Source organism: Chamaea fasciata, unplaced genomic scaffold (genome assembly GCF_029207755.1).
Source record: "Chamaea fasciata isolate MVZ Bird 193981 ecotype frontalis unplaced genomic scaffold, bChaFas1.0.hap1 SCAF_2, whole genome shotgun sequence".
Classification (NCBI taxonomy): Eukaryota; Metazoa; Chordata; class Aves; order Passeriformes; family Sylviidae; genus Chamaea; species Chamaea fasciata.
This window is the reverse complement of record NW_027094087.1, coordinates 102021462-102039391: the sequence shown is the minus strand read 5'-3', so window position 1 is coordinate 102039391 and position 17930 is coordinate 102021462. Positions and strand designations below refer to the sequence as shown.

The following is a 17930-nucleotide window of genomic DNA, read 5'->3' as shown; positions in this document are numbered from 1 at the left end:
TAGGGAAGAGAAAAGCAATTCAATGAATGTGTCACTGCTACAGAAAACTGCTGCATCACGCTTATATTTCATTAAATAGCAGACTCTGGAATTTGAGAGATCAGCAGTTTCAATCATGACTAAAAGTTCCACCTTTGCACCACACACTAACAAGGCCCAAACATATAGAGGCAGTAAAAAGGGATCTTCTCAGCTTCTACATGATGTAGAATTATTATGCTACTATTTCAAGAGTTTAAAAACATTATTTAAGGGAGAAGAAAATGTAGTTTCCTCAGGGCAGTAATCTCAATGACTGAAATTGCTGCATCCCAAGTAAAATTGCTAAAGTACAATTTTTTCACTTAATTACAATTTTTTTAAAGCATTCCACTAGTGACTACTGCTAACAAGAAAAGACATGGTGATTAAACGTTTCATGTCCTTTAATAGCTAATCTGAAGCGCTAATGAGTGTTCAAACATAACAGAGCTGTCAATTGTTACAGACCTCACTACACAGTGGAGCAATGAATAAACTTGACTCTTTTGCTTGGCTTGAGTCAGAATCAGAACAGACCTGGTGGCTTAAGCACTGGTGACGCAGAGTGACTCCTTCCAGGACTGTCTCCCACCTGCCTTACCAGGGTCTCAAGCTCACGCCTACCTGCTGAGAAGGCTCTCACCTCCCCCTGCTCCACACAGTCCAAGGGTAGCCGCCAATTCCAGAACCTAACTCTTAAAGAAAGCACAGTATTACCACCACCCTCCCCCTGCCTTCTACAGATCAACCAACCTGAAAGAATTCTCTGCGCTAACTGTGAGACTTTATTGCTCCCTTTCTTTGGACGCAGACCTGTTTCACACGCCCAGCAATCTCACCCTGGTGAGCACATCAACAACCCAGGAACGCTGCAGGGAGGCTCAGGGTTGTGGCAAGAGATGGCCCCCTGGCCCACTGGTGGCTCAGCACTAGAGCCACCTCCAGCAGTGACCCTGCCACCCTCACCTTGCTCCCACATCAGCAGCTCAGTGCCCACACTAATAATGCCAAAGAAAGACCTTCTTTTAGTCCCTCTACCAAAAGTATGAAAGCATCTCCACCTGCTCTTCCATGTAATCCACCTTTGACCTATGGGAAATGCCATAAGCATTTGTCACCATATTTTACCATTAGGAAATAAAACAAGAAAATTGGTGTACCCTTTACACAAGACATGTTGCATTGGCTACTTTTGGTTTTCTGTAATTTACATGTCATGATGCTTTTCCTACCAGTCTTGATATCTTAATATCATGATTTCTTTTACACAAACTCAGAAACAAAAGCAGTTTAGTCTCAAACAGTAAGACAGTGTCATTTAAGTTTTCTTTGAGGAAGTTCATAAATACCCATTAAAATGTTCCTTTAAAAAAATCTCAAATACTGGTGCAAATAACAGCGAGAGCTTACCAGAATGTCAGTATTTACTATCATTATTAATAGTGAGTACTCTTGAGAACCTCAGCTGTTATTTTGAGCTTCTTTTAACACATGAACATACTGTACAGACTCACCAAATTATCGGGTACACTTACTTCTCTTTAGAGCACTTTTAAAAATCCTTGAAGTTGTATTATGGTCTGCCTCAAAATTGCTGATTTACTGGGCAGTGTGTACAGAAGCCCCACCTGCCCTTGGAATAAACAAGATGCAGATTCAGCCTAGAGCCACTTGCAAAACCATGCATCAGTATTTTGTCACAGTTCTGATATTTCTCATAAGGCTTCAAGGAACTTCTGAACTAGGTTTTGGTGGTATATTTGTTTATTTGCCATCAACACAAATTTGCTCTCCAGTGTCTCGCTTATCAGTGCAACAGTAACATGTGCCGTGCAAGATCAAACCAGACCTATAAGTTATGCCAGGCAGGAATTCTATACTGAAGAGTTTCCTGCAGCTTAAAATAATCAGATAATCTTTACGAAACAAAAAATTTGCAGCACCTTTTTTTTCTCTCTGTTCATACATTGACTCTCTCTTTTTACATATGACAAACTAAGTTATACAGGGCCTACATTTTACAGGGCCCAAGAGGCACCCATTCAATTGGTTTCTGGCACCAGGCCTCCTCCAACATACCGGGTTATGAATTACAGTCTCTTCTCTCCTACATTCAGCCAGAATAATGGTGAACCAGACAGCAAAATGTGATGGCTTGTACTGCTCAGCCAGAAGTATGAGCCATTACCACTGTGACCAGATCTCTTCCTCCAAATAAACTACACAATTATTTATTTCACCTTGTCTGGTGCCATTCAGGCTGCAACATCCTCTTTACTCGGGCATGAAGAGAGGTGTTTACTTAAGCTCTCCCCATCCCTTACTTTTGGGCAGGTGGGGGTGGTTGGTCTTTGTTTTTAAGACTCCTATACTTACAAAAAGAATCCAACTTCTTCAGTCAACAATAAACTGAATAGAAACCTCATCTGTGAAAATTGAAGCCACGAATAATGACTCTTTTACTTTTCAGTGTGCTAAAGAATCTGCATCATCATGACCTTTCCAAGGGACTGGTTGACAGCAGGGACAAAAGTTAATGAGGTTGTTAATCCTCCATCCACCCCACAGCTTTTGGCAAAAGATAGGAGGAAAAGTATGGTTTGTTTAGGAGGTGGCTCAGTGTTAACAGCTGATGCAGCTTCCCAGGTAGGCAAAGCTCCTCAGACCTCCAGTCTCAAATCAGGAGTGACAGGGAGCACAGCAGTCTTTCAGTCCCACCTGTGCATGCTCAGATTCCTGTGGAAGAAATGAGAGCTCTGCAATGAGGATACCACAAAACAAACATACAAAGCCTCCAGTAATTTGAAAGACATCAGCCACCACTGAGCGCCTGAAAAAGAATAGACAATCCTGCCTCTTCACAAAAAAAGAGCATTTTTCCCTTTAAAACGGTTACTAGAAAAGGATTATGGCATTGTAACCATTTCTTTATTTACAACACATTCCCAAACTTCATGTATCAAATTAAAGGTCACTCAACTTAGTCTCCACATAAGGCAGAGGCATTCACACAAGCAGTACAAACTGTATCTTATGAAGCTAAGCAAGACTGAAAATGTTTTCCGTGTTAATGATTAACAAAACATTGTACTTGCCAGTATTTAAAATGCCTTATTATTTCTAAGTTATACAAGTCAGAGACAACAGCATCCTACAAAACTAATATCAACAAGAAATTAATCTGTCAAAGTGCAAACAATTTCTGCCTAACAAACAGGATACATGGCAAGTAATATAACAGTGGTTTTAATTAGTTGGGCATATAAAGCTGTTACAAGACAAATTTCTTTCATTAAAAAAAGCAGACAGTCAGTTAGAAATGCTACAGTGCACCGAAACTGAAGATGACATAAGACACTAAACCTTCTCCCTCCCCTGTAACAAGGAGGAGCCAGAGTAGTCTCACCCAAGTAGCAGGTCATGACCAGCCCCTTCTCCTGCTACTGCAACACTGGTAACTCCCCAGAAATGTCAGCAATAAAGGGGGTCCAGCAGCACAGAGAAAAAAAAAATCAGCAGTAAAAAGAATCATTTTCTGTAATTTTGTTCAGACACTTGGAATAAGAGCTTCATGCAAAATTAACTGTAGGATATTCTAAGTTCCTCCAGTACTGAGTACCAGTGTTTTGTGTGTTGGCCAAAAAAATAGCATGGCACCCACAGCATACCGGGTACACATTATTTTATAATGTGTAAAAAAAAAGTGAATAAGAGTATGTGTGTATGCATAGTAGACCTTTTTTCTCCTCTCCACTTAAGGGACTCTGCTTTCCACATCATACAGTTGCATTCCAACATAAGGTTCCCATTTCCCCTCCTGCTTCGGGCTGGAGGTGCACCCCAAAGAAGGGCTGTGCCAGCTGCTCCTTTTCCCAAAAGCACCAGGGGCAACATCAAAAACATCCGTGGAAAGCCCACTGCAAATATTATTAGCAGAAGACTTAGTCTGCTCAGGCCCAAGGTGAGAGACTCAGGCACTTGAAGACAGAAATTAGATGCCTGAGTTTAAGATCACAGGGCATGATTGCAGGAAGTTTTGTCTGATCAAATTAGGATGGAGACAGACACATCCTTGCCTCCAGATCCTGTTGTTGCCAATGCCACCCTGGGCACACCAGTCAGGATGCTCAAGGCATTTAAGAGCACAGGGAACCTTAAGCTCCCAGCCCTTGCATCCACGATTATTAAAAGATTCTCGGTAAAATGAAGAACAAAATATAGACAGTCCTGGAAGCAAAGCTGGGAATCCAAGACACATCCTAGCAGCTAAATGTAGTTACACTGGACAGCAGTTTCTTATTTCTTAAAGTGGTTTTGTGAACAGAGATTACAAGATTTTGCATGAATGCTGGATTGTTCCCCTTCAATTGAAAACAAGCCATTGTTCTGGGATGGGAAGCTGGTTTCTGAAAAGACAAACATCCCTTCTTGCTTGTTTCATTAAACTGGTAAAAGAAAATTTAATTCAAATTAGGAAAACTCATATTCAAACAGAACCACTGGAGAAAAACAATTGATATTTATGTTCTGTTGCCACTTTGCACTCATTACAGGGGCTAATGTTTTGCAAGACATCTTTTAAACCTTCCTAAGCATATTATTTACTATCTCCTGACAAGCATGACTTCATTTCATGAGCTGGCACACATCCCATTGTGAGAATCTAATCTTTAATAACATATCCTAATTAAATATGCACACTTAATGCAAAAACCAATAGCTAAAATTCAGAACAAAACAAAAAACACTCATTTGACTAAACAAAGCAATTGGATTAGAGTGCACAGAGCAAACTCAAATATTAAGTCACATATGTCACAGCAAAAAGTCATTAAGGGAAGAGGAAAAAAAGGGTAAAAAAATCCCCAAAAAAACCAATCAGGCAGACAATTCTTTATACCTGACCGTATCTGACCTCTCTGAATTCCTAGCTAACTTACTCCCCATCTGTCATACGATAACTTTAAAAGAAGCACATTTAAGAACTCATCAAAAGTCCAAGTCAATTGTTCTAGGCATGCTTGATTCCACTCAAGAAGGGCGTGTTCTTCTACAGAAGCGACAAGGATTTATTCTTCTCAACACTCATGGCATAAATTCACCATTAAACTATTTATTGAGTGGTTCCACAGTGACAACAAAATCCTAAAATAGTGAGCATCAAACAGCAACAACAAAAAAAACAACAAACAAGAGCAAATGAACAAAAATTTTTAAAATTACCTCTTGAGATTTAAATACCAAAATCAAGCCAGCCAAAAAGCTACTTCCATCTATTTGCCAATTTCGGAATTACTGTAATCTGGAAGCCACTTTCCTTTGAGTGAGTACAGTTCTAACATTTGACATTATTCTAACTTATGACATTATAAACTCAAAAACTTTGAGTTCCAAGTTTGTGACTTGCTATAATGCTTTCAAAAACTCAATCAAAAGAAAATTAGATAAATTTTTAATTTTATAGACAATTTTACCATGGATTGAGCTAAACCCCAATACACACCAATCTTTGCCTTCAGAGGTCTCATTGTAATTTTTGAAGTTTGATTTAGTAAGATTTATCAAAACAGTATTCTGCAGGAAACTCCTCATAGTATTTGAGAGCACAAAACAAGAAGGTAAGGGCCTAGGGTTTACAATTTTAATTCTTAGGATAAATACAAGTGAATTACCTACACCACATTGCTGAGCACAAACAAAGTAAGAAAATCTACTGAAATGACAATATTACAATTTCTAGGTCTTTTTAAATCCTGCCTGACTTTGTACATGCACAGATGAAGAGTTATAAGATTTTCCCTTTGAATCTAAAATGTCACCATTCCCACCACAGATTACAATATACTGTCAATTGAAAAACAAATGTTTTGTAAAGCAAAGCTCTTTTAAATATTTTTTTAATAACAGACTGGGCAGCAAAGTTTGTACTCAGCTTTACCTTCTCTTGAACTAGGAAACAAGTTTTAATTAATTTTTGGGGTTTTGAAGGGACCTGTCACATACTGAAGTTCTATTTTCAGTTATTCTATTACACGGAGCACTCATTCCTCTAAAGAGGAATTTGCTCAGATCTTCAGAGGTGAAAAACATGCAGAACATGCCATTCTGCAGACTCAAGCCTCTGTCCCACAGTCACAGCAGTTGGATGCCCAGGCAGCCACCTACAGCACATCACTGCACCCCAATTTGGAAGGCAATGGTGTCAGGGACACCCATGAAACCCGACAGTCTGGTAACAGAGGCAGGCATTAATTGCCCAGTCTGCTCAGGTTTACTCATTCATAGCTCATTAGCATTAGTTACCTCCAGTTTGTAATTGGATAGTTCAGCACAGCTTACAGTGAGCTGAGCAACAACAGGTAAGACGCAAGGGAGAAACTAGATGCCCAAATAAATAACAGGAGAGGGGTTTATTGTCAAAGACAGATCAACCAAAATATTGGTGAGCTCCTCGTAAACTGACTTCATAGAATTTTAGTAACTGAAAAGAAATTACCTTTAGACCTCTGCAATAGATTTAATCTTTTGTTCATCTAGCAAATACTATCCAGTAAATGGGATTTTCGCAGAAAACTGATTTTTGTCTTGTTTTGGTTTTTCCCAAGACCTTGCACTGGTAAACTGTCAAGACCACTTTCAAATACTGACATTCCCATAAGGGAGATGGGGAACAAGAGGATGGTGCCAGACTGTTTTCAGTGGTGCCCAGCAACAGGACAAGGAGCAATGTCCACAAACTAGAACACAGGAAGTTCCACCTTAATATGAGGAAAAACTTCTTTACATTGAAGGTGGCAGAACACAGGAACAGGCTGCCCAAGGAAGTTGTGTAGACTCCCGCTCTGGAAACATTCAAAACCCAGTTGGGCACATTCCTGTGTCACCTGTTCTAGGTGACCCTGCCTTGGCAGGGGGGTTGGACAGGATTATCTCCAGAGGTCCCTTCCAACCCCAACAATTCTATGATTCTGTGAGATGGCTACCACTTCTTCATTGCCACTACTCTGCAGCTGTCTTATTCAAGCCAAGATAGTTATCAGGAACACCAAATCAAATTTATGAAAAAAATCCCCACAACAACAAAAAGCACCTCAAAAAAATCCTATCAAACCAACAAGAAAATATGGTAATCATAGGAAATACAGAAGCTTCATGATTACATATACAACATTTACTTTCCATAGTTGCCAATAGTAGCTTCAACATAACTCATTAGGAATTCAAATGCTCTCTCAGTAATGAAGTTTGCTAAAGCACCATAATTAAAACAGTTTTTGAAGGCTATCAACTATCCAGTTCTTTTCAAAAATGAATTTACCTGCTCTTGAGGAGTCCTGTCATAGACCTGCCTTATTTTTCTAATGAAAATCTGTCCTATGTCCTTCAAATGTTCAGATTGACACTTACATGGAATTTTTTAATGTGCAATGATCACACTTCCAGGCTGAACCTCTGTCATATCCACATGCAGAGCATGACAAATTATTCACACTACACTGTGCTCTTGGACTCAATTATCAGGACTCCAGAAATAGGCTTTTGACTCCAGGCTGTATTAAACAGCTAAGATCCAGACAGTTTAAAACATACAATGAAATAATGACTGAAGCAACAAAAACTACATCTGCTTTTGAAGGCCAGGCTCCAACAGTGAAATTACAGACTGGTGGTATTTTCAAGAGGGCTTGTGGGGCACAATACTCAACAGTGTATCAAAAAAACATTAAAAGAAATTTAAGAAACATTAAGCCTCCATATTCTAGGTTAAACTAGCATACATTTTTATTTGAAAATATTTGAAGACCGCAACATTTGAAATAATTGGCACCACTTGAAAAGCAGTAAGGACCATTTTGTCATCCTGCATTTACAGAAAATTTTGGAAACAAGTAGAAGTGGACTACCAAAATATAAACACACTAACACATTTGGTTTTGGCTCTTTTCATATTAGCCCTAATAAAATAAAGTCTACCAAAAAGAGCCATTCTTGATCTCTGAAGAGAAATGGAGACAAAGGGCACATGGTTCTATCCATGACGATAAAGCAACAATAAACAAGAAAGCCAGAAGTCAGCCAATGCTGAAAACTCAAAAACTGAAAACTCACAAAAAAGCCTCCAGTCACACTTCACTCAAACTAAGCAAGAAGAAAATTGTTACTTGTTTGGTGTTTAAAAGGTGTAAACAAAGCAGGACAAGTGCAGGTTCACAACTGTTGAGTGTACACAACCTAAGCTGTTTTTTTTAGAAAGCAACTTCTACTTTGTGTTCAACAGATCCCTCTACTGATATTTCTTCACACAGAAAAATCTGAAACAAAACAAGGACAACAGCACTGCACCTTGTGAATCAAACTATCAACTATACGAAAGTAACCAACAAAACTAAAAAGCAATTAAAGAAAGTAAGGCAGGCGCATGTCAGTAATGGATATCGATGAGGGGAATCCAGTTACAAAGATTTTAATTATTAACATGGAATTAAATCAGCATGCTGCAGCTAACTTTCCCACTACTATGAAGCAAGCCTTCAGCAACCACATCTGGTCAAGATTTCAGGTTGGCATCCCACTAAAATGACTAAGTTCTCTTGTCATTCCCATGAAGGGTTTCAGCGTTGACTCAGAGGGAAGAATGCCACCTAGTGAATTACTCAGACAACGCTGGCACATCCCACCTATATTTACCTGCCCTCAATATGCAGAGGAAGGATTTCTTCACCTTCTTATTGATGTGAAGATTATCAGGAGAGAAGGGAGAAAAAGAAGGACGAGAAAGCAATGAAAAATACCTATTCAAAAATAGGTCATTTATAGCTGTAGATACTGGGAACTGGTGGATCTGGCCAAACCAAAAATAAATTCTACACTTTAACAAAACCAGCAATGTTATCAACTTCTTGACAGCTGACAATCATTGTCTGTGGGAAGAAAGAGCCCTTTAGATGTGAGCCTGCCAGCTGCTCAGCTCTAAACATGGGTATGTTCATTCTTCCAAATATAAGAGGCCAAGGAGAGGTCCCTGCATTACCCACGCTCATGGACAGCCTTGGCTGCCACCCCGACACTCCTCCAGACTGTTTTGGCCAGCTCACACAGGAAGGTGTCATTCCACCAGGGCTACCAGACCAAGTGGCCTCATCAGCAATATCTGAGGCTCTGTGGAAATGGCTCGTGCAGCTCCACTGGACACTCTGACCACCTATACCCCACACCAGTAAAATCCTAGAGGAGGAGTCACCAGGGCATTCACAAAGCACAACTCAACATCACCAAACACAGAGCCTGCTCCACTTAAATCAATGGATGCTGGATGCTGATCCTAAACCATTTCTTTTAAAAGCTACTTGAACCTTCAGTTTAAAGGCTCAAATAATTCTCATCAACATTTCCCCCCTCTTCTTCACACAGCAGAAAAAGGTATCAATACAAAAGTACAGCACTTCACATCTGACTATAATAAAATAATACACTTCAGCTGAATATAGCTTAATTAAGGCTTACTCTGGTGCACTCCAATATTAATTAACAGTTTACTTGGAAATTCCCACCATATGGTACTGTAGCAGATGTTAATCATGTAAGGCCAAACACTTTGAAATTACTGTTCTAGCCACTTCACATGAGGAACCGAGTGGCCTACATTTCTACTTAAAGGATAAGTTGGAAATGCCAAACATCCTACAAGATGACATCCACAGCTATTTTCTTCAAGATAATATTATCTGGCAGATAAGTAGCACAAAATGGGGTAGATTTTTAAGCTCCAGTACTGTAAAATGACTTGCTATAGACAGTGCTGGACTCCCTTAGCATAAGAAAAATGCCTGCATTGAAAACCTCAGAGAAAAATTTATTTTGTCTCCCAAGTATCTGCTGAACCCCACACACAAGGAGGGCAAAAATGTGTATACAAGTGGATGTGCATTAAGCATTCCAGATCTTGGCTGTCCCAGACCCACGGATCTGTGTCTTCCAGCCCTTCATCCTTCAACTACAGGAAAGGAACATCAGGAGCAGCAGCAGATGCTTGCTCTTGGACAGTGAGCTATTCTAAACTGAAGAGGAACTGCCCTGCTAGGCCTACCTCATAACAAGACATTGACAGTGCTCTGAGCAGGTTCGTGTGGCAGTAGCTTTCTTATAATATGAGGCTAATATTGGGCTCCCAAAATCTTTCTTCTGAAAAAACACAACTTATCTCCATGTCCTTACTTCATCTTTTTAGAGAAAGCAAATGCATTTGAAAATCTGGAAGAGATCAATGAAGAAAATGTGGCCTTTCAGAATTTCCCAATACCCTGTTTCCAGACGGGATTTTTTAACAAGGTATTTGGGAACTCTTATTCTTCAGCATTTGTCTTGGTAACTATTCAGCCTCTAAACCAAAGGTTTAAAGTATTTATTAAGTAAATAATTTAAGTAGAAAGTGTGAAAGTACATTTTTGCTTTATTTGGATCTAAAAATCTAAAGTTGTTATCCTGATGAAGGTTAAGTGCTTGCTACAGGTGATCCTCAGTGCAGTTATGATTTAATGAGGATATTGTAACTTCTTGGGGAAAAAAAAGCAGTTACAAAGAATGGAAGCCTTGAAGAATTAGCTCTTTCTCCTTGTTGCATACCTTTCAATACAAGCCTATACAGGGAGAAATTTGTCAGGAAACAGCTTCTTATTCCTCTGGAAAATGGTAATAAATAATACTACTTGACTCTGGGAAATACAGTACAATCAAAAGCTACAACAACTTAACTGAGATTAAATGGTTATCTATACTTCTACAGATCAGACAGAAAGGCTAGACCATTTGTCAGTTTGGGGTTTGGAAGATAAAACTGCCTGGGTTATTATTGCTGGAGTGCTTAAAGACAACTACTTGCAAAGATTCTAAAAATACATCTGTATATATATTTCAATTCTCTCATCTGAAAAGTGATCTGGTCTAAATTGCTGCCTTGCAAAATTCTTGACACCCATTAACCAGAAAAAGGCAATTGTAAATTGTTTGGTTTAACACTTCACTGTGCAAATAAATTTGAATAAGATCAAAATACAGAGTTTTACTGAACTGATGCAAAAAGACACTTGAGAAAACATATTGTGAGACCATATTTAAACTAACAGATATTTCAGAAATAGAACAGTATGTTCAAACAAAATAAAGGTATAAATGGGCAGTGCTAAAAGAGCTTCACAAGTAAGCACACATCAATTTCAGTAGCAACTGAGATGACCTCATCTAGGAAAGCTCCCTCCTAAAAAGATCATAAATTTAGAACTGAATTCTGATGTTATGCTTAAAATTTGGCTGCATGAATTATTTGCAGAATGGCTGCTTATGTAACATCGCCTTGCTATGGCAACACCCGGCTGTTAGGCTTTGACACATCCCAGTTGCAATTGCAGTTTCATTTTCTGCTGATAAACAATGGCAGGAGAGGTTTTCTAATCACAAAGAAAGATGTTCTAAAAACCATCAGTGTGATTGATGTGGCGGCCATTGATACTGCTAAAACTCCTAATGTCAGAAGGAAGAAAGTGAGAGATCCACAGGAAAAATAAACAAACTAGAGAGAGAGAGATCTTCCAGCACTGCTTTCAATTCAGTTTTAAAGCTGAAGTCCTTAAAACTAAAGTTTGGAATGGTGCAGTTTGACTCTTGACTACGTTTCCCTGTATAAAATCCCCTATCCAAAAACTCCCCCACCTCGTCTGACTAAAATTCTTTTTAAGTTCTTACAGAGTAACTATCTATACATTAAAGAGTTATGTTCATCAAAATTAAACTCTAGCTATGGCATTATTTCATATTTTTCTACAGCTTTTTTTTTTTTTTTGCTAAGCATTAGTGTAAAAGTCATAAATCCATTTAATAGCATCACTTCAAAGCTAATGGAGTACCACATGTACCCTCTGATATGGTAAAATTTCAGTTTGCTTTGCACTAGAGAAAGAAAATAGTGGTTTAATGCTGACAAATTGTAAAACGCCTGATCTATTCCACATATGGCACTTAGCAATGACTATTAAGTTGATGACTATTCTGACACTCATCAGTCACCTACACACACTTGACAAGGAATCAAAGTTTCAGAATCCAAGTGTTTTTCCTGCTCTCATCCAGGTTTTTTGTTTTTTTCGTTTTTTTTTTTTTCCCTGAGACAACTATTTCAGAAACAACTATATTATTTCTAACAGTCACAATTTTTAAGGGCCCTGCCAAAATCAATGTGAAGGGAAGCAGCATAAGAAAGAACCTTTAACTTAACGACCACTAGAAGAAAAACTAAAAATGATGGACAAAACTGAAAGCCCAAAAAAAAAAAAAAAAAAAAAAAAAGCCCTTTGTGGAAGCACACCTCCTCTTTACCATGAAGTAGGTGCTCACATGCCTTTGTAGCACTGTAGTCCATCCTACACTCTGGAAAAAGCTCCCCCCTAAGCTCAGTCCATGTCAGTATTTACAGAAAGCCACAGCCAAAACTGAGGTTGGTCTGACAGTGACCCTGAACATAGGATTCACTCTTACTTTTTTTAAGGCCTAAACTGATTTGCTAGATCCCAGTACTGTGAGAGAACTTGTGACTTCACTGATGAGCTTCCCTGTTGCTAACTAGTGGTTCAGGAACTGCAGCAGAACCTGGGTGCTGCCACAGCAATCCTAGGGCTCTGCATATGCACGAACAGGAGTAGGAGGATCCCCATGGCAATATTTTTTTTAAATCATCATTAAGTACTAGAGTATTTAGTGTCAGAGCTTTCCCACAAACTGTTGCATTTTCTATATGAGTAACACATAATTCCCACTAGACCAAGTGGAGCAGAGTTGTTGGCAGCCCATGATGACTCTGCAAACACACATGCCACTGAAAATGGACATGAACTTCATACACCAAGAGCAGACAGAACCAGTTGTCAAACCCATGTAATATTCAGCCATACAGATGGGGAACTTATGCACTCTGCTAGCGCGTTCATATTTCTGCTTCTCTCCCCCCAGTCCTTCAAAATATCTGCATCCTTCTAAATTCTGGTAGAGTAGACTTTATAGAGGTAAAAAGCCCCTAACCATTAGCATTAGAAGCTTTTAAAGGTAACCCCACGCCTTAGATGTCAGTTCCTTGATACAACTATGGATACAACAGTTTAAGCTGTATGAGCCTCATATAAGCCCCATGAGCTATCATTCAGCAAGAAAAAAAAATATTTAAGCTTTGTTAGATGAATTAATATTGATTTTTTTTCAGGTGGACTGCCTTTTGGAACAGATTTTGCCATTGAGAGATTGGTACTGAATTAAAATTAGAATACTCTTAAAAGCAGCAAGGCCTTATCAAAATACAGCAATAACCTCTGACCAAAGAAGTTAGATTAGAAGACTTAGTTAAAAACATCCTAATGTTTGCTAAGTAACTGAGTGTCTTTAAGGGTTCTCAGAGCCTCAGAAATCTAAAACACATCTGGCATGTTTCCCTACCGAGTGAGTGAAAGCCATGATGCTCGACGACGCTTGCCTATGTAACGTGTCAACGCCTTGAGACACGGCAGTGGAATCCACACGTGTCCTCCAGAGGGGAGGCAGAGGAGGTGGCTGACACACTTTAATCTCACTGATCCATACAGGACCTTTAAAATTAGTACTAAATATATGAGAAGCACAATAATACATTGTTTGAATCAATTTAAATACTCATTTTATCCTCCGTGTTCAATATGCCATCCTGTGGGAGAGATGAGCTAATCCATCTACGCTTTTCCCAGCTCTATGACAGTTACTCTTCTGGGTTCACTTTAAATCCTAGAAAAAACATATGCTGACACAGGCTCCCCACACTTTTTCCATTTCATTCGCAATGTTTTAACAGGTACTTTGGTCTACAACTTCTTATTGTACACATTTTCACAAACAAAATTTAGATAGTTACTTATGTGTACAACCAATTCCAGGTACAATTCTGTAGCTCAGCAGCATTGGCATTAGGCCATTACAGGGATCCACAGACAATATGTATGTCAAGGAATTAAAAACTGACAAGATACTGGAGAAACTGCATTGATTCCATGAATACCCAGTCTTGAGCCTGCTCCTTACAAAGACATCCAGCCCAGAGCTTGGCACTTCTATCTAACCCCTTTGAGTGGAAATACTTTCCCCACATTCATTTCCCACATCTTGTAATTTCAGGCCCAATGCTTTATCACTACTCCGAGCAAAATGCCACTGAGGTAATGGTTCTTCTGCCTAAATAAAGAATTCCAGATGAGGCCTTTTACAGCAAATGTTCAGGTCATACCAACAAGACCATCACAAAAACACTGAGAGCAATAAAATCTAAAGTGTTTCATTTCCCCTTACTTTCAGATAACTGTAGACAATGGTGAATGGTAGGATTTTCCTTTGTCGGGAAAGATTTTGCTCTGAACATCGAAATCTATTTGCAAGAATTCTCTTTACACAGCTGCTCTGAGCAGGCATATGATATAGCAACCCCTTCAAGGAAGAGGTTAAAACCAAGTTCAACATTTAAAATTCTGCAAAATAACCCCCAGTAAGTCAGCAAAATATTCTCATATCTTGAAGTTCAATGCAATTTATGCAAACCAGATTTGACTGCCGCTAATGCAAAGACCACTACTGCACTCCTCCCAAACTTCTTAATGACAGACACATCCATGTTTAACTCATCAAACTGTCTTGGGTACCTCTTAAAACACAAATAAGCTCTTTTGGGGACTTTCAGAAACAGAATTTGCAGGAAACAATGCACTCAAAACATTAGAAGAACATTTTTCCATACGGATTTCAATACCAATGTTTGCAACACTTCAGATTATAAGTAAGGAAAACAAAGTTGTTGCAGCAAAGACCACTTGCCCTTATCCACTACCATCCTTCCTCCAAACTCAGCAAGGTGTGACCCACCAGGCAGGAGCAAACCTGCCCCTGTTTACTGGCCATACTCGTTTCCAGGCTCAGCTTTTGAAACTAGACTGGCTACCTAGGTGATTTTCCTCCAAGACTGCTAGTCACAGGCAGGTGCTTTATCTTCTTGCACCACCTAAGTGAAGATTCACCTGCTACACAGAATACAAAATGAAGAAATGGAAGCATGAAGCAACATATACATGCATTCACTCCGTAAAAATGACAGTCCTCCAGAGAAACAATCAAACATTCAGGCCAAGAAAAACAGGTTAAATACTAAAAAGCAGGCTTCGTATTCCAGAAAGTGAGCACAACTGCAGTAACTTCTTTTTTTTTTTTTTTTTTTTCATAAAGTTTACATGATTATTTCTAAAAGATTTACAGCTCTGAGTGTTCGTCACAGGTTTCTAACTACAAACCCTTACCCAGCAGCACAATTTCTAATGGTACCATTTAGCCTGTTCTTTTCAAATTACTGATTTTATAATAATGTAATACAAAAGCAGAGTATGCAACACCCTTCACCTGCCATTTATGCAAAGTATTTTATGTATTACGTTTTCAGGTGTGTTAAAATGCATTATCTGCAAATTCACTATTTTTATGCATACCCTAAATTATGGGGAAGGTATCTCAGACACTGATTAGAAAAAAGTTCTACACAATATCTTTATTTTAAAGTAAAAATGTCGGAAGCTAAAGTGCTGCAAAAAAAATTTTGAAGTTGAAAATGGTTTGCTCTTAATACTGATCATCTGTAGCTCCTTCAAGTTTTTTATTAATATTTACTTATTTCTCAGGGTATGAAATATTACATCATTCATTCAATTTGATTATTATTCTATAGAGTGAGAATGCTTCCAAAGCTAAACTATGTATGTTACTAAATACAATTACAACTCGCCAGCTATAAATGCCAGGATTGAATAACTGAAAACATATGCTATATGCCTGAAATTTTAAGGATGATGAAACTGTCACATTGGTAGCACATAGCATGTTATAAAGAACTCCCACAATGTAGCAGTTGTTCAAAACTTGTACCCGTCTGGTCATTCTATCTTTATAAAAAGATCTATAACACTAGATGGTGATTTATTCAAAACACAGCTGCAGCCTAACTTAAAGGTAATACGAAAACAAAAAAGAGGAACCCACACACAGAAAAACCACACAACAAAATACCTTTTTACATTACAGCAGTAAAGCCATGTCAGAATGGCACCCACACAGAATAAAAGAAAAGCGTATCCAAAAGGTCCAGATTTTATTCCCGTCAGCGTTTATTCGAGGGGAGGACAGGTGAGCGAGCGGGAGAAGCGGAGCAGCGGAACAACCACACTCAGCACAGAGCCCAGACTGTTCGTGCTCCCTTCAATCACGGATCTTGAAGTGTAGCCCCTGGGCAGGGGGACGGCGACGGCCAGAGGCGCGGAGCCCCCGGCCCGGCCGCAGGAGGCCCTGGCCCGGCACGGCGGCTTCCCGGCAGCGGGGGGAGCACCGGCACCGCCGAGGGCGCGGACCGACCTCCGGCACCGCCGAGGGCGCGGACCGACCCCCGGCCCCGCCGCCCGCGGAGCCCCCCGGGCCCCTCCTCGCGGGGTAGGTCGCAGCCGTGTCCCCCCGTCCCCCAGCACGGGCGAGCGCCACGCGTTCGGCTGAACTTTTATTCGCGAGGCGTTTCGCGCCGCACCCCTCGGGAGCAGCCGGACACTCTCCCCGGGTCCCTCCGCCGCTGCGGAGCGGCTCCATCGCCACACCGCGGTCGCCGCCCGAGAGCACCCCGGGCTCCCGCGGGCACAGCCTCGCCTCCGCCCCCGGCCCCCTCCCCGGCTCCATGGGCGGCCGGGGATCGCCAGCCGCCGCCCCCGCTCTGAGCCCGGGGCAGGGGGGCAGCGCGGCCCTCGGCCCCAGCCAGGCGGCCCCGACGGCCTCCCGCCTCCCTTCCCAGCCCCAGCCAAAGCGTGGGGGCAGCCGGAGCTGCCGGGAGGCGGGAACCCGGCGCGGGGGGAGCCGCGGAGCTCCCCGCACCTGCGGGGCGGGCTGGGGGTGATGGCAGAGGGCACCGCGCAGCCCCGGCACCGCTCCTCACCTTTCATCCAGTCGACGACCTGGCTCGGCGACCACTTACTGACGGGTTCCATGATGAGGGCCATGGGCGGCTCGGGGGCGCGGGGCTCGGGCGGCCACCGCTCTCCGGGCGAGGGGCGAGGCTGTGCGTGGCGGAGGGACCGCGCTGCCCGGAATCCCGGCGGCGGGAGGAGAGAGCCACTATATCCCCGCTTGCCTCCGCTCCGCTCGCTCGCTCGCCGCCTCTGTGCCTCTCTGGGGATTTCAGTTCATGTTGCCGGCTCGGCGGGGAGGGGGAGGAGGAGGAGGAAGGGGGAGAAGGGGGCGGCACGCTCCGACGCCTCCCGCCTCCGCGAACCCGCGGGCAGCGGCGGCGGCTGCCGGCCCCGCCGAGAGGTCGGTCCTGAGCGGCGGCGAGCGAGGCAGTGGCCCGACTCTGCCCGCTCTGGTGCCCGGCGGCTCCCGCGGCTCTCCGCGGCCGCGGCTGCTGCGCCGGTGTCTTTTTCTCCTGGCGGAAATGACGAGGCGGCTCCTGCTACCCGAAAATATCTCCAAGTGAAATGGGAAGCGACACCCGACGGCCGCCTGGGGCGGGGGGGGGGGAGCCGGGATGACTCGCAAGGTGCCGCCGCCGGCGGGAGGGGGGTCTGGGGCGGCGGCAGCTCCGAGCACCTGCTCCCGGCGGGCCAGGCAGCGGGGGAGCCTGCGGGGGAGCACAGCCAGCGGCACCGAGCTGGCGCTTGGGGTGTGGGTTTGTTAGATTTTATTTCCCCTGAATTAAGCATCGCCGCGTGGGCGGAAAAGTAATTTTTTTTTTTTTTTTTTTGAGAGTGAAACGGCAATGATGGACGGTGTCGCCAGGCGCCCCGAAGGAGCCGTGGCAGCTGCACCGATGGGGTGGCGGCATCTGCCCG

General features: G+C 42.0%; 1 protein-coding gene across 5 annotated transcripts in view; it reads right to left on the bottom strand.

Moving 5' to 3' along the window:
• The window catches only part of CNKSR2 (connector enhancer of kinase suppressor of Ras 2), a 205389-nt gene extending 187808 nt beyond the window's left edge, over positions 1 to 17581 (bottom strand). For 2 of the 5 annotated variants that reach the window (XM_066176935.1, XM_066176936.1), the window contains exon 1: positions 17039 to 17576. In XM_066176935.1, the coding sequence (XP_066033032.1) occupies positions 17039 to 17102 (64 nt within the window). In that variant the 5' untranslated portion in view covers positions 17103 to 17576. Of the gene's footprint in view, positions 1 to 17038 lie in introns of all 5 variants that reach the window. The other 3 variants (XM_066176932.1, XM_066176933.1, XM_066176934.1) reach the window with 3 other exon arrangements.
• Between the last annotated feature and the right edge of the window lie 349 nt (positions 17582 to 17930).